The sequence below is a fragment of the Pongo pygmaeus genome, chromosome 14 (assembly GCF_028885625.2).
Source record: "Pongo pygmaeus isolate AG05252 chromosome 14, NHGRI_mPonPyg2-v2.0_pri, whole genome shotgun sequence".
Classification (NCBI taxonomy): domain Eukaryota; kingdom Metazoa; phylum Chordata; class Mammalia; order Primates; family Hominidae; genus Pongo; species Pongo pygmaeus.
The window spans coordinates 44,717,233-44,742,750 of NC_072387.2; the positions used below are offsets into that span (position 1 = coordinate 44,717,233).

Below are 25,518 nucleotides of genomic sequence, written 5' to 3' on the forward strand. Positions count from 1 at the left end.
TCCCAGTGTCCAAAATACCTCAACAGGTTCTCTTATAATGTCAAAGCAATTATTCCTAAAGGAAAGAGAATGAAGAATCAAGCACCTGTTTTTAATAATAAGAATAAAACCTTAGTTGGAAACTTCTGTTCCTTTATGAAGTATGTCAAACATCTACAGATTCCATCATTTTGGCATCCTCAAAGAAAAGCTGTACAATTTGACGTGAGAATTAGGCTATGCCTACAGTAATTTTTAAGCTTCTCAAAACTCCAGGAAATTAAATTCCCTACATAGTACTACTAAAAGAGAGAACATATATTTATTAAACAAAACAAAAATGGATTACAATGTTCAGGGTGAAAACTGAGTATTTTATTTAATAATAAAACTTACGTATAAGAACAATTCAGTGAAATATAAAACAAACCTTTTTCCCCCTTATTTTCAACTGTCCTTTCTAATACCCATAGGGAGGAAGAGATGAAAAACAAAAAACCTGCTAGTCTGTAACTTAAGGTCCAGAAAGAAATATTTACCTATTAGCCATCGTTTCACTCAAGGGATTGTGAAATGCAAAAGCACACATCAATTTATTCATTAGTAGTCAAGTGAGGAGTTAAACCCCTCTTTCAGCATCTCTCTGCATATCTTAGTTTGGATGGTGAATGAAGAAGGAAACTCTCTAAAATGTCAAATAAGGAAAAGACACCACCTAGAAATGAGTGACAGTAATTCACAAGGATACTAAAAATAAGAATCAAGTTGCAATATCTGTACTCAGTGACACGAGGTATCAACACACCTTCCCAATCTTATCATTTTATTCTGTCTACATGGATCTTCCTTATAGCATGCTTTTTTCATAAATTGTGGAATATTTTTTGAGAAGAGAGAGTATAGGTCACTGAGGCCATTTGTTCTTGTAGCTCTCTGGCTGGCAGGGATCCAAGTGTGTATGAAGATGAGTGTCAGTGTGCAGCCAGCTTTTTCACTGCTGGTCTTTCTATCTGCAGAAGCTTTGAGTGCATTTATCAGAAGCCAAATCATGCCAACTCTTTTGATATTAGGTCTTTGGGTGGAGCTTTCAAAATCATTCTTTGTTCCACTTTTCCTAGATTGTCAAACTGCGCCCAGTAGGTGGTTGAGAGTGTGAATTTCAAACATGTGCTTTTAATATGCCCAAAACTGTTGCTGCAAAGAAGGCGGAAAAACCCACATTAATTGAATCCTCACCCATTCTTACTCATAATGTCATGATTGTATTTTCTATATCCTAAAACAATCTGAAATGATTTGCAAAACTATGTGAAATCCTCAGGTGAATAAGCTTACAGTTTTTAAATATATATTCTTATTAAAAGTAATTATTTTCTCACAACAATTCAACAAAACCCACCCAGAGTAAGTATAGGTCAACAATTAAAAAATAATAATACTGTAATATTTTCTTTCATTTACCCTAGCCTTCCTATTGGAATACTAATGATCATTAGCAACATTACGATATCTGTAGACACTACATATTTTAACATTTCTTCACGATTCTCTTTAGAATATTTTTCTTACAAATATCTTTTGGGAGGTCACTATTATTCCCATTTTATAGATGTCATATGGAGATTGTAACAGTATCTACCTTCAAAGGATCACTTCAGGGATTCTCATAAGATCATGCACATTACGTACATAGAGTATTTGGCACTATTAGTTATTGAGTGCTCAAAACATGTTAGCTATTGTTAATATGCAAAAGTATTAGCAACTACATTAAAGTTAACAGAAGCCCATTTTAAGTAGGCCAATTTAGTTTGAGTCTTCCTCTAGCACTAGACAGTTCTTCCAAACAATGCAGGTATGACTGTTTCATATGCTGGTCCATCTGCCAGGACTGCTCTTGCCTCCTCACTCCCGATTCCTCACCCCTCTACCTGGCTAATCCTTAGTGGCTAGAGATTGGCATAGATGGTATTTCTCCAGGGGTGAGCAGTCACTAACCTCGCCCACACCTAGCTGATATATATAGTGGGGCACTCCTCCTACCTGCTTCAACCATATTGTAATTTCTGCTTCTTTGTCTGCATCCCCTTAACACTAAAGCTGCATGAGGGCAGGGATCGTGTCTACCTTTGTATACCACATTCTTAGTACAATGACGAGCTCAGTGTCAGAACATAATGGGTGCTCAGTAAATATCTGCTGTATGAAGACACCTGGTATGTCTTCATACATATAAATGTATGAAGGTATGTTTCAGATACCCTGAAACCAGCCTGGCTGGTGACTGAAAGAAAGCTTTTTGATTAGTGTAAGTGATGCTGCCCACCTAAGAGATAAGCAGCAGTTAGTTATGGGGCCAGTTGAGGATGGGGGTGCTAAAATGGGATGTGCCACTGTGGAAGCTCTGAGTAGAAGCAAAGGGGTGGGGAATCAGTGCTAGGGGAGATCAGATTCCACCTGGTCACCGTCAAACTAGCACAGTCCCATTCAGCTTCACTGGTTCTGGATATCGAGACACCAGCCCTGCAGCATGGGAGCGAGAGCATGGGTTGACTGCACCTCCTTTTCACGCATCAGGGTAGAGAGACTCAGAATCAAGCTCTTAGGTCCCAGCCTTCCAACCAGGGTAGCAACAACAAAATGCAGGTCAGAGGTTTCTGCTGGCTGGAGTGAAAGGGTCCAATCTGATCCATGGGCCCCTGGAAACTTACCAGACAGTTGGGATGTGTAGTGCACGTCTGGCCCAACCCAGAAGTGCAGTGCTGAGGGAGAAGCTTTGAGACCGGGGACACGGCTGAAGGTAAATGAATTGAAATGTTCTGATTTGTTACGGCAGTTGCATCGTAGGAAGGGGTGACTTTAGAATAATATCTGACAGTATGCAAGGAATTCAGAGAAAGCGCTGCACTGGGAATGTGAGTTTTATATGGATCACCAACAGCATTCTCTGAGGTGGAGCTTGATGGAACTTTAATGAGAAAGAAAACAAATATGGGTCAGTATCCACAATTCTGTAATTCAGAACGACTGTTATTCGACATAAACTGCCCGCTATTTCATTTCCTCGCATTACAAATCTGTACTACCCGCTACACCAGAATGCTGATGGAAAAACAAAGTGAACTTTCTAATTGTGACATTTAGTGCAATACACACACTATAAATGAGTGTTCATGTGTCATTAAAAGACAGGTTTCAGAGAAGCAGAAGATCCCTGTGCCTTCTGATGTATGTGAATGTGCACGTCAATCAAAATTGACTCTCTCTGAAGCAAGAAAGAAAGTTGGAAAGAACAACCCCATTCAGCAGAATGGTTTATATCATCATATAACTATATTCTACATGGTAACTAGAAGAAAAAAAATTCAATATATAGTATTAACAATGTAATCTCAAATAATACCATGAACATTTATTTTCTACTGGACATTAATAATATTGAAAGTAAAATAATATAATGGTATGTCTACTTTAAATACAAATGTATCTGAAATGTTTGTGAAAAAATAATTTAAGCAAATGTATACAGAGATTTATGAAAAAGAACAGAAAAAGGCAAGCTGATAAGGTTAAAACACGTCTGTGTTACAGATCAGGCTCAGCACAGAAACCTTGGGACCTTGGGTGATCATTTAACTTCTCTAGCCTTCAATTTCCTGATGTGGGTAGTGAAAGTGGAATTTGGAAGACTTAACTGATTGCAACTTCTCTGATCCTCTTTCCAAAACAATCTGGCAACATGCATTAAGAGCTACACATACATTCACGTTCTCTGTTCTCTAAGTCACCCATCACACTCTTCCAGGAACGCATTACACTCTTCCAGGAATCCAGTCCAAGGAAAAGTCCAAAATACAGAAAACCTCATATATGGGAAAATATTTCCTATCACATGATGTAAAAAATCATTCTCTCACCAAACTGCAAATGCTAAATGTAGCGATTGGAAAATGGCTAAGAAAATTACTCTACACTTGATAAATTATTAAAACTATTAAAATGGTGATGAGTGATGCATAACAACAAATATACGTATGTATGACACAAAGTAAAGTAAAAAAATTCAGGAAACAAAATGGGATATCCAATGATTACTACTATAGAAAAATATACCTGGAAGAAGACTTGAAGGAAATACATTAAAAAATGAACACAGTGATTATTTTATCCAGGTTAGTAAAGGATCGGCACTGGTTTTCAAATGCAAAAATGTATTTACATCAAATAAAAATGGGAGTTTTGACTCCTTAATCTTCAAGGCCTCCCAGGGTTTGAACATGCCACAGGTCTATGGTCCTAGCATATCTCTGGCTTCCCAGGTCTCCTTAGGGGAGGCAGTGCCTCGAAATGCTGGGGCATAGAAAGGCCTGAACTCGCTGCCATGAAAAGAACGTTTCAGAGTTTCTGCAGGACATAAATAGTATTGTAGGTATAAAAAAATAACATTGACAGGCATATGCCTGTGGCCTGATCTCTATCTGATTTAATCTAAGCTGATTTAATCATTCCATGTCACATTCAGCCACTGCTACTTATGGCAATGTTTTTTTTTTTCTTCTCCTCTCTTCTCTCCTCTAAGTCGGGAGAAAAGTCTAAACTGACTACAATAACACCCTGAGGCTTCTTTGGTGATATGAAGAATCAGGGCTGGGTTCTATTTGGGGGTCCCTTCTCTTTTGACTTTAGACACTATCCTGAGTAACCTTCATTTGTTCCCATGGCTTCCGCCACATCTCCATCTGTGCATGGTTCCTCTACTACAGCACTTACAAGACTGTCTGGACCATAATTTCTTTTGTGACTCTTTCTACCACTAAGTTGTGAACTCCGTAAGAACAAGAACTGCCTTTCATTCATCTTTGTGTCCCCATCTTTGAGGCAGGGACATTTAAGCTGAGAACTAGGGATGGACTTGGTGCTAACTAGGGCAGGTGAGGGAGGAAGGACATTCCTGGTACAAGGGAGGTGCTTGGTGAGAGCAGAGCCTGTTGGAGGAAGTCAGAAGTGTCCTCTAGGACTGAGAGGCTGAGGAGAGAGGCAGTCCTGTCACCTAGCATCTAACATTTAGGTCAAGAGGTCCATACCTTCCTGGTTTCTAGACGGAGAGTAACTTTACCTTCAGGAATACTGAAAGTCACAAACTGCTAGCTGTGTTCTTTTCTTCTATTTTTTTCCATCTTGTTATTTCAAGTACACAGGCATGTCTAGGCTTATACGGCACATATAACAAAAACGCCTCCCAGTGGGAAAGCATTTGTTCCACAATGTATATTCACATAATGAGATTTCTTGAGCCCCTCCTGTGTGTTGGTCATTGTTCTAGGTACTAGAAATACAGCAATGAATAAAATTGGCCAAAAAATTCCCTGCTTTCATGGAGGTGACATTCTAATGGAAGATAGGCAACAAACAAAACACACAAGTAAAGAACAGCAGAAGGCAGTGAGTGCTATCAAGACAAATACAGCAGAGAATGTGGCTGAGAAGATCTCTTTGCGAGGTGACATGCAAGCAAAGGCATGAAGGAGGTAAATAAATATGTTAAATGCTCAGGACACAGTCAGTCCTGAAATAATATGAATACTTACCTTCCCCTGAGATTCTATTCATATTATAAACAACGTCAGCAGTGTGCTTATCATCTAACAACAAAATGAGCTTTCTGGTAATTACAGTCAATTTTGAGCCCAGTTTCTGGCCTAAGACTATTTAAACACCTGTAGCCACCTTGTGTACCTGAGGCTGACAATACCAGAAGGACTCATCAGCTCTCCTGCATTCCCTAGTTATCGTGGTGAATGCACAGCAGCCTGGGGGTTTGCAGGGCAGTGCAGGTCCCCCTGTAAGTGGCACAGATGCTAGGTGAAGCTCACCTCTCACAGCTTCATCCAAGGAGCCCTCTGGATCAGGAGTGGAGCACCCATTCCAGCACGTATTAGTCAGGAATTGGAGCCCTCTCTCAGGGGAGTAAGTGCTCGTCACACTATTTTCCCTTGAAAGGACAGAAAAAATTATTTGCATATTTTTCAAGGAAAACAATGTGAACACTGCTGAGTTCAATTGTCCTTTTATCATTCAAGTTCTAAAAACACTGATAAAGCCTCAACTATGGATTATTTACATATGAACAAAGACACATGACCCACGATGATTCCTTAGGATGTGCAGGAATTATGTGCTTTTTCTCCAGTTCCTCTTTGTTTACATATTCTCATCAATCTACAGAAGGAAGTAATCATTTGGGAAGTCACATTTTGCACTAGTGACCTGCTTTAAGCACCACTAGTTGAAATAGGGCTGGACAGCTCCAGGGCCCGAGACCTCTCTGGGATGGAGGAACACCAGAAGCCATCGTGTCCCTGCTAGACCGTGACCATCCCTACACTCACAAGGGAGAAAGCCCCATTTTAAGAACCTCAGAAATAACAAAAGGAGAAGCAACGGTGAGTCACATGATGAAAAAACCATGGACCTGAGAATATTACCTGTGTTTATCACTGCAACGAAATGATACACATCGGCAATTAGAAAAGCTTGCTGACCCTTAATAAGCCCCTGCACTTTCACTGTGGATGGGATCAGTTTTTGTCTACGTGTTTAGCATCAACATGGGAGGAAAATAACTAGCACACTTCAGATTCAAAAAGCCGTTATCATACCGCTGTGCCATGACAGTGCCTGGGAGAGACAGTTCGATGGGTGTTTGTTGTTTCTTACAAAACCTCCTGTTGTTCTGAAGTGCTTCTGTAATCTAAAAAATACAGAAATATATTTAGGTAGATACTGAAATTTTTACATACGTACAAAGACACATACTTTCCAATGATAAAAAATTAAAAGAAGTAAAATTGTAATATTAAAGCATTGTCTATAAGGATAAAATTCAAAGCTTTGGGAGTCAAATACCTGGGCCATAATGGCTGGAGAGATTTTCTCCCGGATATATTTCACATAATCAACTGTTGCCTCAAGAACTGAAGCCGCATCATTCTTTCTACCCTTTACATATGGCAAGAGAGTACGCAGCTGCTCACAGCAATATTTGATTCTTTCCCTGGACACAGAATTGCAATACATAAAGAATGATTAGTCTCATTTTCTTCCTTGTACCCAAAGACAAACAACACTTCCTCCTGGGTATGTTTGTAAAGGAACCATCCCCTCCCTATGTAGTCTCCATTTCAGAGAGAGGCTGTGTCCCCACAAGCCAGCAGCCCTCACAGCCCCTGAAATCACAGCTTCCTGGGGCACCCACGCATACCGCTGCACAAAGAACCACTGCCCAAGTGCACTGTGTGTGCTGATGGCAGCCCCAGCTCTCTCACCTCAGGCCTGCTGCAGAGCGCAGGATGCCCAGTCACTGAGGAAAGCACCCTTCCCACCCCCCGCTGCCTACGAAAACGTGCAGATCACTCTGCCCTCTGAGCAGAGAATTGTACACGATATAAAAATCCTTTTGCGATTCACACTAGAAGCCTAGAAGGCAAAGAGCAGTCAGGACCTTCACGTCACTGGGACCTAGACCACATTTCCAACAACAGATCAGCTAGCATCTTGTATCACATGACTTCATGGCCTGGGCAAAAAGAAAATCAGAAGGCTGCTCCTTTACATGAGGTAGGTACAGACAGAACGAGCAGACCAGGATGCAGGTATCAGAAAGAAACTAACCTGTCTTTCACAGCTCTGAAGGGGGATAGGAAATGTAGATCTAACTGACTTAAGCCCTTGGTGGCTTCATTTATCCACAGGTTCATTTAATAAACATTTTTAAGCACCTGTTTTGTGCTGAATACTACCTTGACATCTACAGGGTTGAATGGTGACTCTGCTATTACTAACTGGAACCTTAGGCAAGTTACTAAACCTCTGTAAACACCAGAATGGCAGAGAAATTAAATTTAAAAACCTAGTTTGACATATGGCCAATGAATAACTCAAATATTCTACATCAGTGGTGTTCTCACTGAGCTCTGAGGAACTCTGGGGGCTCTGCGGGGGTGTCTCGGGAAATATTCTGGGAAGGGAAGGATAGAAGAGTCAACAATCTGACAATATGTGTGAAGGGCTTTGAAACTTTTCACACCCTTTGACATGGTTCTTCCACTTACAAGGATCCATCCTAAGGAGTGAATCTAAAACACAGAGCACAGCATATATACACAGAAACCCATCAGAGCAATATATTAGTAAAATATGGAAAACAACACATAACATAGGAGGATGCCTTAAGTAAGCTGCTATATATTAGTTCAGTAGAATGTCACCTGGCAGTGGAAGTGATATGTTATAAAGCTTATTGGGGAAAAGTAGGACACAAAACAGCATATAAAATATAATCCAAGCCACTAAACAAAGTAAAAATGAAGCCTAGGAAAAAAGACGGAAGGCAAAAACATCCAGTACAGTTATTTCTGGATGGCTGGACGATGGATCATTTTTATTCCCTTTATTTTCTACATTTTCCAAATATTTTTGCTAGGCATATGTCACATTCATAATTGAAACTATTAAAATGCTATTAAAATTTTTCCAACATTAGAAAAATGTTCAAACATAGAGAAAATCTGAAAGAATTATACAGTGAACGCCTATACACTCACCACTTAAGAGTCTACAGTTAACATTTACTGTATAGGTTGAGTATCCCTCCCCATAATGCCTGGGGAGGTGTTTAAGATTTCAGACTGTTTTGGATTTTGGAATATTTGCATATACATAATAAGACAGCTTGGGGATGGGACCCAAGGTTTAATACAAAATTCATTTATGTTTTATAATATATACATATATAGCCTGAAGGTAATTTTATACAATATTTGTACCGGAAACAAAGTTTGTACACACTGAACCATCAGAAAGAAAAGGTGTCACTATCTAATGTCAGTGCTGAAAAAGTTTGATTTTGGAGCATTTCAGATTTCAGATTTTCAGATTAGTGATGCTCAACTAGTATCTGCTTTATTATATATGTGTCATCCCACTGTTCATATGTCAACATATTTACATATATTAAAGCAAGGTAAGTTGTAGACATAAGCACATTACACTCCTAAATGTATCAGTAGCTAGAGCAAAAATTATTTTCAGATAAACACTACATAAAACAAAAAACACAATGAGTCCCATTCTATGAGTTTGGACAAATACATACAACTGTATGTATTTGAAATACATATGTAATGAAAATCCTAATCACACATGAAAATCCATTATCACAAACCCAGAAACTCCCTTGTTTCTTCCCAGTCAATACTATCCCTTAACCCCATAAAGCAACTACAATTCTAATATATTTTTTTCCATACCACATCACTTTTGCCTGTCCTCAAATAGCATATAAATAAAATCTTACAGCATGTATTCTTTTGAAAAGCTTCTTTCACTCAGCTTTAATGTTTCTGGGATTTACCTATGGGGCTAACCATATCAGCAGTTTGCTCCTTTTCACTGAGCAACAGTATTCAAAAATATATAAATATGCCACAGCTTACTTATCCATTCTCAGTTTTGGGTTATTACGAATAAGGATGCTAGAACATTCTAGATGTCTTTTTGTGAATGTATGGTTTTATTTCTCTTGAGTAATATCTAGGAATAGAAATGATGGGCCATTTTATAAGTTTATAAAAACAGGCAGAACTTTTACCACACCAAAGGAGTACCATTTTACACTTCCACCATCAGTGTATCAGATCTCTTGTTCCAAATCTTTGATGATATTTAATATCATCAGTAGTTTTCATTTTAGCATTTTGGCCTTTCTGGGGCATACATAGTAGTATCCATTATGCTTTAATCTGCATTTCCCTGACAGCTAATGATGTTGAGCACTTTTTCCTGTGCCTTTTGGGCACTTGTATAGCTTCCTTTGTCAAGTGTCCGTGCAGACATTTGACCTACCTTTTAATTGAATTGCAGGTCTTTTTATTTTTTAGTTTTAGCAATTCTTTACATATCTTGGATACCAGGATTTGTCAGATATCTGTTTGGCAAATATTTTCTCCCAGTCTGCGGCTTTCGTATTTATTTTCTTAAAACTTTTTGATAGCAAAAGTTTTAAATTTTGATAAATCCAATTGATTTACTCTCTCTCTCATGGTTATTGCTTTCTATGTCCTGCCTAAAGAACATCTGCATACTCTCAGCTCATGAAGACATTCTCCTATTTTCTTGTAGAACTGTAATGTCCAATACAGTAGTCAATGGACGTGAGTCTATTTAAATATAATAAATATAAATTAATATTACATATATTAAAAATTCATTTCCTAAGTTGCAATAGCCACATTTCGAATACTTAATAACCACATGTTGCTAGTGGCTACTGTATTAGATGATGAAGATATAATTTTTAACACAGCAGAAGATTCAACTGAATAGTGTCATCCTAGAAGCTCTATAATTTTAGCTTTATAGTACAGCTCTGACTACGCTCCATCTTGAAATAATTTTTTATATGGTGTGAAGTAAGGGGTCAAGGTTGATTCTCTTTCCAGATGGATATCTAGTTGTTCCAGCATCATTTATTAAAAAGATTTTCTGTCCCAAAATATTTGCTTTGGTGCTTTTGTTGAAAATCAAATGACTATAAATATGTGGATCCAGTGCTGGGCTACTGTGTTCCATTGATCTATTTGGCAACTTTTATGCCAGTTACCTACTGGTGATTGTAGCTTTAGGGTAAGTCTTGAAGTCAAGATAGTTTAAGTCCTTCTACTTTGTTGTACTTTTGCAAAATTGCTTTGGATATTCTAAGTCCTTTTCATACATTGTAAAATCATCTTGTCAATTTTTATGGAAAAAAACTTGCTGGGATTATGATTTGGATTCAAATAAAGTTATGTTTCAATTTGGTGAGAACTGAGATCTTAACAATAGTAAGTCTTTCAATTCATAAATATGGTATAATTCATGATTTAGTTTTTATTTAACTTTTCATAGTAACATTTTGAATGATCAATGTACAGATCATTTGGTTTTTTTTTTGCATATTTGTTCCTAAGTATCCTAAAGCTATTTTATTCTACTTTAAATGTCATAATATTTATATTTTCATTTTATAATTATTTGCTGTTAATATATAAAATACCATTGATTTTTGTACCTTATCTTCTGTAACCCTGTTAGAGTCATTCTTTGGTTCTAGTAGCTGTTTTGTAAATGTCTTAGGACTTTGACTTTATACCCAATTATGCCATCTACATATAGTAAGACAGTTTTTCTTCTTCCTAATGTGTATGTCTATTTCTTTATCTTGCCTAATTGCAATAGCTAGGATTATTTATTTGATGATCAACAGAAATGGTAAGAATGGGCACCCTTAGTTTGTTCCTGATCTTTTTAAGGAGCAGTCAACATGTTATCACTAAGTACAATGTTAGTTATAAGTTTTTTATAGATGCCTTTTAACAAATTGAGGAAGTTATCTTCCACATCTATTTGCTGAAAGATTGTTTTTTAATGATAATGGTATATTGAGCATTGTCAAATATTTTTTCAGAATTTGTTAATCACATGGTTTTTCTCCTTTATTCTGTTAATGTGGTGAATTTCATTGGCTGATTTTTTGTTTTGCTTTGTTTTTGAGACAGAGTCTCACTCTGTCACCCAGGCTGGAGCGCAGTGGCACCATCTCAGCTCACTGCAACCTCTGCCTACTGGGCTCAAGTGAGTCTCATGTCTCAGCCTCATGAGTAGTGGAGATTACAGGTGTGTGCCACCAAACCTGGCTAATGTTTTTATTTTTTTTAGTAGAGACGAGGTTTTGCCATGTTGGCCTGGTTGGTCTTGAACTCCTGGCCTCAAGTGATCCACCTGCCTCAGCCTCCCAAAATGCTGGAATTACAGGTATGAGCCACCATGCCAAGCCCCATTGGTTGATTTTTGAATGTCACACCAGTCTTGCTTTTCTAGGATAAACCCCTGATGTGGTCATATTATATCTTTATATATTTCTTGATTCAATTTGCTAAAATTATGTTAAGTGTTTTTGTTTTTATGTTCATGAGGGATACTGGTCTGTAATTTTCTTTATAAATAATGTCTTTGTCAGGCTTAGGGTTATGTTGTTCCCATGAAAAGGGTTAGGAAGTATTCCCTCCTCCCATTTCTGGAAGAACGTGTTTAAGATTGGTATTACTTCCTTAAATGCTTGCTGAAATTCATTGGTAAAACCACCTGAGTGTTTTCTCTTTGGTAAGGTTTTGATAACAAGTTCAATTTTGTTAAACATAGAGCTATTCCGACTTTCTGCTTCATCTGGTATCAGTTTTGATAAATTGTGATTTTCAAGAATTTATCCAGTACATCTAAGTTGTAGAATTTACTGGCGTAAAATTGTTCAAAGTATACTCTTTCGTATTTAAATATTTAGAGTAGCTATCGTGATCATCCCTCTTTCATTCATGACTGTGATATATTGTGTCTGTCTCTCCCCCAGCCTCCTCCCCCTTCACCACCCCACTTATTTGGATTTACTTTGTTTTACTTCGTCTTGCTTCCTAAGATGGAACCTTATATTACTGATTTTTAGGCATTTTGCCTTATCTAATATAAGCATTTAAAGCCACAGTGTTTTCCCTAAGCTTGGTTGTAGTTTATTTAAAAACTTTGATATATTGCATTCTCTTTAATTTAAAGTTCCAGGATACATGTGCAGTACATGCAGGTTTGTTACATAGCTAGATGTGTGCCATAGTGGTTTGCTGATATATTCTGTTCTCAACAGATTCACTTTGAAATATTTTCTAATTTTTCTTGTGATTTTTTTTTTGTTTTACCCACGGATTACTCAGAAGTTTTTTTTTTTCTTAATTTCCATCTATTTAAGATTTCCCTTTAAATCTTATTCCTACTGATTCCTAATTTAATTTCATTGTGGTCAGGGAACACATCTTTATTAATTCAACTCTTTTGAATGTTTTGAAGCTTCTTATATCCCCCCCGGTATACAGCCTATCTAAGTGACTGTACCATGTGCCACTGAGAAGGAGTCTTCTGCTGCAGTTGTTGGAGTGTTGCTCTATAAATATTCAGAGATTGAGGTGGTTAGCGGTGTTCACATCTTCTAGAGCTTACTGATTTTTTGGTGTCCAGTTGTATAAATTGCTCAGAGAGGAGTGTTAAATCTCCAGCAATCGTTTTAAAATTATCTATTTGTCCATTTAATTCTGTAAATTTTTGACCAAATATTTTGAAGTTCTTATCACATGCTATTTGTGATTTTAATATCATTCTGAGAAGTTGACACTTCTATCATTATAAATTGCCCCTCTTTACTGCAGGTAATACTGTTTGTCTTCAAGTCTACTTTATTTGATATTAAAACAGCCTATCTGACTTCCTTATACTTCCTGTTTCCACAATGGATATATTTCTATTAATTTATTTTTTTATATTTAAAACTTCTCTGTTACAGACAGTAGTAGCTGGGTCTTAGGTTTTGTTTGTTTTTATCTATTCTGAAAACTTCTGCCTGTAAGTTGGATATAGTTGGATAAAGGTCTACCATACCTTTTTTCCCTCTGTAGTCTCTTTTGCTTTTTTATTCCTCTTTTCCTCCTTTCCTTCCTTCTTTTTAAAATATTTTTAAAAATCCAATTTTAATTTATCTTTTGGCTTCACAGCAATGCATTTTGCCTATCTCTTTAGGGTTGCTCTAGGGATTACAATATATATCTGAAGTTTTCATAGTCTAGAGTTAATACTTTATGACATCACATAAAATGTATAACTGCAGAAGTTATGCAAGTGCATTTATCCCACTCATTCTTCATGTAATAGTCATATGTACTATAGCTACATATGTTATAAACCACATGATACATTGCTATAATTTTTGCTTATAACAGTTTTAAGTATTTTAAATAGTTTAAAATGAAAAATGTTTGTTTTTGCTCAGACATTTATCATTTCTGGTGCTATGTAGTCCTTCTAGTGATTCAAGTTTCCATTTGGTATTATTTGCCTTCAGCCTGAAGAATTTCCTTCAGCTTTCTTACTCTGCAGGTCCACTGGTGTCAAAATATCTAAGTTGTCTTTTATCTGAAAATGTCTTTATCTTACATGAAGATAAAGGGAAATAATATCTGATGGAAATATGATTTGCACAAACAAGTGAAGAGTCTGAGACATGATAAATATGGTGGCATACTTAAAGGGTAGTTTTCTAATTTATTCATGTTTTAAAAACCAATAGTATACATTTATTTGACAGACCTAGAGCAGCTGTATACTGCTAAGATTTCTACTACAGAGGCAAGAAAAAAGTGTCCTTGTACTTTATGTCCCTTTGATTGTGGCAGCCAAGATTGAGTGGGGAAATGCAGGAGCAAAAGATAGTAATACAGGGAAATTCGTGGGGAGAGAATTTCTGCAACTCAGACAAAACCTTGTATACAGTGAAGAGCCTGTTCTACTGCAAACAAGAATCTGAAATCTGGGTTAAAAAGATAAGAGTTAAGATTAAAGTCACTGAAAATTACTTATTTCTCCAATGAAGAGTCAGGGTCCATTTCCTCTCCTCTTGAATCTTCACTGGCCTGTGCCTGCTTTAACCAAAAGATATCTGGAGAGTGACTCTATGAGAGTTATGGGACCAGCAATTCAGAAGATGTAGCCTTCACACTGGTCTCATGGAATCCTAAGCCTTCATGTAAGAGGTCCTTCTAGCTTGCTGGAGATACCATGCGGAGAAGTGATGAGACCACAGGGAAAAACAGCCCATTTGAGCACAACCTGCATTCACACCCACCAGAAGACCACGTGTGGATGACGCTGTGCTGGAATCTCCAGACAGCCCAATTTTGCTGGCTGAACATCACGGAGTGCCATGGTTAACACCACACAGAGAAGAATCGCAGAGCCAAGCTCTGCCCAAACTGGTGACTCACAAAATCATGAGATATGATAAACAGTTTGTTGATTTCCACTACCAAGTTTAGAGTAATTTGTTGTACAGTATTAGATAACTGGACGACAGTTTACTGTTTAAGCAAAACAAATAACAATGCCGGGTTGATAACTGATGTGGCTTGGATGTTTTGTCCCCTCCAAATCTTATGGTGAAATATGATGCCCAATGTTGAAGGTGGAACCTGGTGGGAGTGTTAAATCATGGGGGCGCTCTAGGGTTTAGCTTAGCGCCATCCCCTTGGTGATGAGTGAGTTCTCACTCAGTTCATGCAAGATCTGGTGGTTTAAAAGAGTTTGGGGCCTCTCCTTTCTCTCTGTCTTGCTTCTCCTCTTGCTATGTGACACATTGGCTCCACTTTGCCTCCTGCCACGACTGTAAGCTTCCTAAGGGCTCACCAGAAACAGAAGCTGCTATGCTTCCTGTACAGCCTGCAGAATCACGAGTCAATTAAACCTCTTTTCTTTATAAATTACTCAGTCTCTGGTATTTCTTTATAGCAACACAAGAATGGACTAACACAATAACATATGTAAAAGTAAAATGTATGACAACAATAAGAAAAAATGAAAGAAGGTAAATAGAAATATGCTGTTGTATTTTAAGGGCATAATATCAATTCAAGGTAGATTATGATAAGTTAAAGATGCATATCATAATCCCTAGAGCAACCAATAAAAAATAGTTTTAGCTAAAAAGTCAACGAAAGAGATAAAAAGAAATGCTAAAGTATACTTGATAAATCCAAAGGAAGGCAGGTAATGAGAATAAAAGGAAAAAGAAAATAGATTAGACTAATGAACACAAATAGAAAAATTGTGAACCTAAAACCACACTTAACAGTAAGTATATTATATGAAAACGAACAACAGAGATTGTCAGAATGAGTAAAAAATAACAACAAAATTCAACTACATGCTATTTACAAGGGACACTCTTTAAATATAAAGACATATACAGGTTAGAAGAAAACCATGCAAATACTAATCACAAGAAAGCTATATTAATATCAAAGTAGATTTTTTAAGACAGGGAGTACTAGCATAGAAAAATTAGCATTATCATTTCCTTAGGATAAGTGGGTCAATTCAGCAAGAAGAAAGGCATCTAACAACAGAATCTCAAACTACATGAAGCAAAAACTCTCAGAAAGAAAGGGAAAAAGAGTTGTCACTGAAAAATTTAACCCTCAAAAAATCAGTAAGGGAACAGAATATATGAAAAACACTATTGACTAATTCTACCTCATTAATATTTATAGAATACTACACCCCCCAAACAGAAGAATACAGTCTTTTCAAATGCATATGGAACATTCATCAAGGGAGAACATGCTTTGGGCCATAAAACAAGTTTCAGAAAATAACAAAGGACAGAAACCTTACAAAGCATGTTTTCAGATGACAACATAATTAAATTATAAATCAATACCTAGAAAGTCTCCAAACATTCAAGTTAAATTATACACTTCTAAACAGTGAAAAGACTTACTAGTGAAAAGAAAAAAATCACAAGGGATATGAGAAAATATTTTGAACTGAATGATAGTGGAAATATATCAAAGTTGATGAGATGCAGCTGAAGCAATGCTTAGAGAAAAACTTTTATAAAGGAAAAGTTTTAGCTTTAAGTGCTTATATTAGAAAAGAAGAAAAGGTTAAAATCAATGATGGAAGTTTCTACCTACAAAGACTTTTTTTTTTGAGACGGAGTCTTGCTCTCACCCAGGCTGGAGTGCAGTGGCGCTATCTCGGCTCACTGCAAGCTCCGTCTCCCAGGTTCGCGCCATTCTCCTGCCTCAGCCTCCCGAGTAGCTGGGACTACTACAGGTGCCCGCCACCACACCCAGCTAATTTTTTGTATTTTAGTAGAGGCAGGGTTTCACCGTGTTAGCCAGGACGGTCTCGATCTCCTGACCTCGTGATCCACCTGCCTTGGCCTCCCAAAGTGCTGGGATTACAGGCGTGAGCCACCGCATCCGCTCTACTTATTTTTTAAATACTTTAAGTTGTGGGATACATGTGCAGAACGTGCAGGTTTGTTACATATGCATACATGTGCCATGGTGGTTTGCTGCACCCATCAACCCGTCACCTAGGTCTTTAAGCCCCGCATGCATTAGGTATTTGTCCTAATACTCTCCCTCCCCTTTCCCCTCAACTCCTCGACAGGCCCTGGTATGCGACGTTCCCCTCCCTGTGTCCACAGGTTCTCATTGTTCAACTCCCACTTATGAGTGAGACCATGCGGTATTTGGTTTTCTATTCCTGTGTTTGCTGAGAATGCTGGTTTCCAGCTTTATCTATGTCCCTGCAAAGGACATGAACTCATTCTTAGTTATGGCTACATAGTATTGTGTGGTGTGTACGTGCCACATTTTCAAAGACTTTTTTTTAAAAAAGCAAAGTATAGAGGCCGGGCACAATGGCTCATGCCTGTAATCCCAGCACTTTGGGAGGCCGAGGTGGGTGGATCATGAGGTCAGGAGTTTGAGACCAGCCTGGCCAACATGGTGAAACCCCATCTCTACTAAAAATACAAAAATTAGCTGGGTGTGGTGGCGGACACCTGTAATTCCAGCTGCTTGGGAGGCTGAGGCAGGAGAGTTGCTTGAACCCAGGAGGCAGAAGTTGCAGCGAGCCAAGATTATACCACTGCACTCCAGCCTGGGTGACAGAGCAAGACTCTGTCTCAAAACAAACAAACACACAACAAACAAAAAACCCACAAAGTATAGAAAGACAAACAGCAGAAATCAATGAAATAAAAAAATGAGCTAATATAGAAAATCAATGAATCAAAATCTGCTTCACTGAAAAAAAATCAATAAAACTGATAAAATTGACAAACCTTTTTTTGCTAGACTGATCAAGAAACAAGACAGAAAACACAATTTATCAATACCGGGAATGAAAAAAGTCATCATCACAGACCTGTAGATGTTAAAACGATAATAAGATCATGTTGTTAAACAAATGTGACACTTAAGATTAAATGGACAAATTTCTTGAAAGACATAAATTAACCAAACTGACACAGAAAAAAAACAGCCAAAAGGAAAAAATAGGGAATGTAGTCCTATAATAATTACAGAAATTGAATATGTAATTAAAACTTTCCCATGAAGAAAATTCCAAGCCTAGATGACTTGACTGTTGAATCCTATCAAACATAAAATTTCTACACGAATTGTTTCAGAAAACAGAAGACTTTCCATTTCATTTTATATGACCAGTATGAGATAAAGACATTGTAAGAAAACTACAAACCAATATCTTTCATAAACACAGATGCAAAAATTGTTAACAAAATATTAGCAAATCTAATCCAGCAATAAACAAAAATTATCTATACCTTAAGACAAAGTGAAGTTTTGCATTTTAAAAAATCAGTCATAATCACCACGTTAACAAACAAGAGGAGAAATAGTCATCTTACTAGATAGAGAAAAAAAGACTGACAAAATTTTACATCCATTCCTGATAAAATCCTAAACTAGGACTAGAAGGGAATATTTTTTTAAGCTGATAAAAAAGCATGCACAAAAGGCTACAGCTTACATCATAAGTGATGGTAAGAGACTTAACATTTTCCCTCTAAGATCTGAAACAAGGCATGGATGTCTACTTGGGGCTCTCCTCTGTACAAATGTGTCTCAAGCAAACAAGGACTCACAGGGAAAGGTATCTGGGCCAGATACAACCTGGAACTCTCCGAGAACTGCCTGTTCTACCTTTCTTGAATCTGTAAGACTTGTCTAGTCCTGGAAAAGTCTTCATTTGTGGGACACTATGGCAAAGCTCAACGTTTCCCTTCTTCTCAAGTGAATAGACACCCCCAAAATTATTAAACCACCATCATGTCAGACTCATGGGTACACAAAAACGTGATGACATCATTTGGAGAATACACACTTTACAAGATAAAAACATTTTATGTATTTATAAATATATAATGAATGGGATTTCACCAAGAATATAAGAATTAGCTAATTTTGATTAATATGTTCTAATAAGAAGAATGCGAGTATCAGAGAAAAAAATTTCCCAAGTGCAAAAATATTGGCCAGACCATCATTTCCTTAACATTAGCAAACATCATGTTGCCCTACTGCTTAAAAACAAACAAAAACCCAAAACCATATGTAAAGCAGGTGAGGGGAAGAGGAGGAGGAAGAAAGGAAACAGACTAGAAGCAACAATTTCAGATTCACAGGCATAGTCAGAAAGTTTAAGAGGGAAAGGCAAAAACTAATCAGGGATGGTGTTTACCTCCTGGGAACTCCCAGGCAAATCTCTAAAGAGAAAGGGGGAGGTCCTTGTCACAGCTCTTCTTTTTGAGAAACAAAGATTTCTAATCCTTCAAATAATGCCACAGATGTGAACAACCCCAAAGCATCTTTTCAGTCTACTAGATGAGTGGTTTTAGATTTTAATTTTCATCAACCATTAAAATTTTAAAAAGAAAACTAACACGTAACTTTGGGGGACCAATAAAGGATTCCCAACATTAGATCTGGACATGAAAAATAATGAAAAAACAAGGAATAAATGTTTCCTCCTATCATTTCATTATAATCATTTGTTAATATCAACATTATTTTAACATCAAATAAAGTATGGAGAATACAATCTTAGGATATCAATGTATAATATGTAGCTTTAAAAAATACTCAGTGCACTGTATTTTTCTCATTTTGCTTCGGATGAGTGAGATCTATGGGACAGCACTGGCCAGCGGGCCCTGAGTCTTGACCTGGCCAAGGCAGCAGTCATGGGAATGAAGCCCTTTAGAGCCAGAGTAGCCTATCCACCATCCCATCCCATCAAGCCCAAACCCCATCATCTTCCCACTAATCTTCAGCAGATGGAGGGGGACCATTCAGCAAAGAACTTGCTCAACTTCCTCCTCGATCAGGCCCCATCGAAAACTCATGTGAATTCACATTGAGCCTAAACTCCTCCTCTCCATTTTCCATGGAAGAGACATTCTTCCACCTGGTTCTGGATTCCCTTGCCTTCTGCCTCCTCAGGGATGCTCACTCCATCACCAACACCCCCTCATCAGCTGCGGAGGATTAAAATTATTTGACATTCCTCCCACTGACAGGTGGGGTCTATGTACCTCCCCTTGGATCTGGGTGGACCCTGTGATGGCTCTGACCACTAGCATATGGTAGAAGTGGCCTGGGCCCAGGCCTGAAGAGACTGGCAGTGTCCCCTTCCTGTCTCTTGAAACACTCTCTCTAGGAGCCCTGAGCCACCATGAAAGAAGTCCAGTGACCCTGAAACTACTCTACTGGAAAGGCTTCAGCTGACAGCCTCTGCTGAGCTCAGCCTTCCAACCCATGCTGGCAAAAGCTCCAGATATGCGATGTCTTGGACCCTCCTGACTGGACCATCCACCAGCTGAAAACTATGAGTACCTCAGTTAATGTCATGTAGGCAGAAGAATTGCTTGGCTGAGCCCTGCTCGAACTGCTAACCCATAAAAACATAGTTACAATAAAATGGTGGTTGTTTCAAGCCAATAAATCTTGTTTTAATTTTTATGCAACCACAGATAACTAGAACATGAGGATCTTCAAGACTTCTTTCTCTCTCAGCTGCTTCTTTTGTAACATAAGCATATTAAAGTCTGGTCTCTTATCAAAATCTCGTACTTTACCCTCAGTCCCTTTGTAAATACTTCACACCTTCATTTCATCTGTGTTCCCGTCTTTCTTTCTGCAATGGTGCTTCTTCTCTAACCATACCAATGAAATGATTTTTGCCAAGATCAATGACATCTAGGTCTGGCTCAATACAAATAGTCAATTACCAGCTCTTAACCTTACTTGATCTCTCAGCATCACATGATACTCCTGAGCACCTGTTCCTTTAGGAAATTCCTCTCCCCTGGTCTGCTCAATACCACTGCCTCTTGGTATTCTTATCTCCTTAGTAACTCTTTGTGTTCCCCATGGATTCCTTCTCTGCTGCCTGTACCTTAAATACTGAGAATCTTTTTAAGGTTCTTTTCTCCACTAGTCCCTTCTCTATGTGCTTCCCACAATCATCCTATATCCTTCCCTATATCCATTGCTTCAAAGAAATGCTGTGTCCTCATTCCTCTGAGCCTGTATTTCTAAGCCTAGACCTTTCTCTAGAATCAAAGGGCCAACTCTGCACTCCAAGAGGTATTCAAACCTAGAAGTATTCAAGCTCAACAAGAGTAAAAATAAAAATACATTTACCTCACACTGCCATTCTACTGTCCTTCTTCATCAGCGGATGGTGTCACCATCCACTTGGGAGTTACACCTCACTTATCCTTAGCCATGCTCATGCCGATTCTTCCTAGTTAATACATCTAGAATTGGCTTATTTCTCTCTACCTCATTGCTAACACCATAGCTCAGGAAATTATCATTTCTTATTACAGACTCCTTCTGGCCTCCAGATGCAATTCAAGGTGTTACATCCTATTAGAGTGTTCATTCTACAGTATAAATCTCATCATATCACTCCTTTGCTAAAATCCTTTAGCAACTTCCCAACAGACCAGGTTACAATTTGAATTTCATAGCATGAAATACCCAGCCCCTACTTACTACCTGTCATCTTTTGCCTCTTCCCCCTTGTGACCTGATGGCCAACCATATGGACATACATGCAGTTCCATAAATTCACTGTACTCTCTAAGACTGCCAACCTCTGTACCTATTATTCCCTCCATATAAAATGCCCTTCCCTGTTTTCCAAACCAAATTAATTGCAACGTGTGAAAAGCTCAATATAGCTATTTGCCATCTCAAGAAAACTTTTGCTGTCCCCTTATTCTGTCTTAGAAAACTTTTCTAGTGTCCTTATTTTGTGTTCTCATCATGACATGTATTAAAAAGCATAATTTTCTACTTAATAGCCTATTTAAAAGTCTGTCTGAGTACTAGACTCAGAACACCTTTGAAGGCAGGGACTGATTTTTTATCTCAGTTCTCCAATCCTTCTTTGGCATGCACTGCAGACTCAGAAACGTTTATTGAATGACTACAAGGCTGAATGAGTGAGTGGCATCTATTTGTTTGCTAAATTTACTAGTTTCACTTATACTTTTAATAACATTACAAAAAATTATAAAATTCATTAAAGTAATTTCTCCCTACAAAAGAGTAACGCTTAAAAAGTGCTATATTAAAATTCACCTTCTTAGTTTTTCCTTGCTTGAATGAAGAAGAGAAATCTTTTTGTTTTTCTCGAACTCTGACAACGAAGCATTTAATTCAAGCCCATTGCCATTCCTTAAAGATTCAGGGCTAGAAACAAGAGAAAATCATACCATATATTAAAGGGGAAAATTGTCGGGCAAAATTAAACAATACGCACCAATACACTAAACAAAGGATGCTTCTCTAAGTCTCTTGCTTCATACAAAGGGGCAATAAGTGTCAAAACACCTTATCTTAGACATTTGGTGCAGAATGTTTATTTCAAAATTTCAAAAGAATATATTATCAAAATCATCCTAAATTCAATGACTGATCAAAATTCTAAAATAAATTGTTAACAATAGATACAAGCAGGATTAAAACATTCTGACCTCATCAACTATGACTACACCATATTATATGACTTTATCCACCCTTCAGAAGGAAAGGTACATTACAGGAAAAAGGCATAAAGGATTAGAAGGACAAGATACACCCTAGGCCAACCCGACCAGCAAAGCGCAGGTTCCCTCCATTTTAAAATTTGTCATTTAATGGACATTTTCTGGCTCTACTATTTTTGCAGAACTTCTTCAGGCATTCTGATTGATTTAAAAAAATATTAATCTAAGAAACTTGCAAACTAATCCTATTTCCTCTATCCTAAGAGATATAACTTGATTTGAAAATTTTATTTACAGTGGTAGGATACTGAGGGAAGACAGAAGGATTCAAGATGAGTAGAGATCAAAAAGCACACGCATACTATGTAGTCATAAAAACTTTTTTAAAAAGAAAAGCAGTTGCAAGTAATATAAGAAAATTAAGACCTTCCAAAACCTTTCCCAACCCCATATCCTAGATAAGGGTTAACATGGCAAGCCTCTTTAAGATTAAAATGTTAAATAAGACCAAGAAAGCTGTTGCTCTCTGTGTTACCAATGTCAGCTTTGGTTTGACCACACTTACTGACTGCCAAGTCCCTTTCTTGTTCAAAACAGTAGATGGCCACATTCTACAAATTCTGGAAGTGACTAACTTAAAATTCTCACCATCATCAGTACACATGCCCTCAGCAGTTATGTCCATTCTTTGCATCCCTAGGCTCTACTTAAAACCTCCTTGGAAACCAGCTTAAAGTGAAGGGAAGAAATTCACAAAAATTGAATTTTATAAGCATACTAGCATTGGAAGGGTCTGATCCCCAGTTCAACTGCCTACCCAATCCAGGTTTGAATGCCAGTTCTAATATCTACGAGAGAGAGAGAGACAGAGAAACACAGACAGACACAGAGACACACACTAAAACTTGCCTTGTATACCAAACAAGAAGATTCCAAAAGCTACATGAGGTACGTAAAAGATACTAAATCCTTTTTAAAGGGAGATTTTCAATAACTGGGGGGATAGGTTCATGAGTTCAAGAAAGACAACGGGAAGAAGCTGAGTAGTAGGTATATAACAATTGAGGCTGCTCTTGTCTGTTTAAATATTGGGGTTCCACGTAAAATTTTTGTTTGAGAAATTTCACTGTTTTCATTAAGTTTAAATACCACTGCTGCTATTTAACTTTGCTTAGTGATAACACAGATTCTAATACTGATCATATTCCCCAATGATGGGGAACTCACTACCTTACAATTTGACCTGTTACCCCTGTGGTCAAGTCTAATTGTTTATGAAGTATTTCCTTATATTAAGTTGGATACTTCTGTAATGTGTACACATGGTGCCAGCTCAGGACTCTTAAGTACAGCAAATGCTGCACCCCTCTTCCACAAAATAGCCACAATCAATAAGTTCTCTAAAAATATTGCTATTACGAAAAAGAACAAAAAACTAACCAGGCAAACAGATCAGTAGGAAAATATCCCAGGTGTTCGCTGTAAGACCTCTGCAGGGGCAATCCAGGTTCTTCAGGCCCAGTAGCATTTTCAATCTTAACTGAAAGTTTTGAGAGGGGGACTATTTACTTCTAAAGTCACTTAAGGAGATGATGCTAATCAAACACAAAAGCCCCAATCCTTAATGCAGTTGTCATCTTTTACTCAATAGATTTTACAAAGCAGTATTTTTAAAACTGAAAGCAATGTATAGATTTCTGTGAAATATAAAACCACCTAGATTAGAAAGCAAAAACTAAAATACTCTGTATTATTTACCCCGGGATACCTTTAAGCCAGATTCTAGTCACTTAGCGACAGGTGTGCTTAAAACACATTCAACTGAGTTTATTTATCAAGTTCCTATTTATAGGTAAATGTCAGGAGACAAAAAAACATGCATGAGTCTTCAATAAGCAGCTGCACTGTCAAAATATAGCATCTGAAAAAAAATTTTTCCTTTTTTGCAGCTGCTCGTCCTCAGAGCAAAGATGAGACAACTGGAAACAGACATGGTCATGACCAACAGAAGGGCGTGGGCAGGTGACGAGCAGCTGCTCTATTTCACTGAGAACCAAATAAGAAGAGGTTGCAAAAGCCCTTGGTCACCAAAGTTAGCCATTTCCAGGAAGAACCACAAGGGCTGGGAGCCACTGGAATGTCACAAACAGACTCACTCATCTGAATATTTAAAAAGAACATTAAAAAAGGACTGTCACAGTAAATCTCATATAATCATCATCAGGATAATCCAGAAAGTGTCTTTCAGGTACATTTTAAGAAAAAATCACCTTAATTTTCCAAGCTTTATTAAAGTATAATTGACAATTCGAAATTGTACATATTTAAGGTGCACAACTTGAGTTGATAATATACGTATATATTGTGAAATAATCACCACAATCAAGTTAATTGACATATCCATCACATCACATCGTTACCTATTCTGGTGATGAAAACACGTAAGATCTACCCTCTTAGCAAATTTCAAGTAAACAATACAGTATTGTTAACTATAGTCACACTGTGGTATATTAGACCCCCAGAATTTGTTCATCTTATATAACCAAAACCTTGTACCCCTTGACCAACAACAGTCCCAATTTAACATCATCTTCATTTTAAAAGATTTCTTATTTAGTGTCCCAGGCCTAGAAAGACCAAAAATAGTCACTGACCAATAATGATTCCAGTAGAATTTAATTTCCGTAATTGGAGTCTGTCCTTTCACAAGCCAAATGAAAGCTAATTTAATTAGTTTAAGTGTTTAGATACTGGTGATATGCATAATATAATAGGCAAAGAGTTTAGAAATGTGAGGTCTAATTGAAGCATTGACATTAATCCTCTGTATCTAAAATCTAAAACAGAAAGGGCAACCACCCTATTAACTTTAAGAAGTAAAATAATTTATATGCAAGTGTTTTGCAAAGTAGAAAGTACAATACAATTGTAGGTTAGTGCCCCTGGCTTTTAGATAATCACACAATGACACAGCACAGTTAATTCCATTTTAATGAGTATGAAATTATGGTAGCTAGGCTACCAAAAAAGAA

The 25,518-nt window shown here is 37.5% G+C and overlaps 1 protein-coding gene across 2 annotated transcripts in view; it reads right to left on the reverse strand.

The window, feature by feature from the left end:
• Positions 1-332: 332 nt before the first annotated feature.
• The window catches only part of SOHLH2 (spermatogenesis and oogenesis specific basic helix-loop-helix 2), a 46,700-nt gene continuing 21,514 nt past the window's right edge, over positions 333-25,518 (reverse strand). The window contains exons 5-11 of one of the 2 annotated variants that reach the window (XM_054446417.2): positions 23,924-24,023; positions 22,077-22,187; positions 6,886-7,033; positions 6,639-6,730; positions 5,853-5,971; positions 2,691-2,947; positions 333-1,173 (exon numbers count right to left, since the gene is read on the reverse strand). In XM_054446417.2, coding sequence (XP_054302392.1) covers positions 1,153-1,173; positions 2,691-2,947; positions 5,853-5,971; positions 6,639-6,730; positions 6,886-7,033; positions 22,077-22,187; positions 23,924-24,023 — 848 coding nt within the window. In that variant the 3' untranslated portion in view covers positions 333-1,152. Of the gene's footprint in view, positions 1,174-2,690; positions 2,948-5,852; positions 5,972-6,638; positions 6,731-6,885; positions 7,034-14,134; positions 15,325-22,076; positions 22,188-23,923; positions 24,024-25,518 lie in introns of those variants that run through there. The other variant, XM_054446418.2, reaches the window with a different exon arrangement.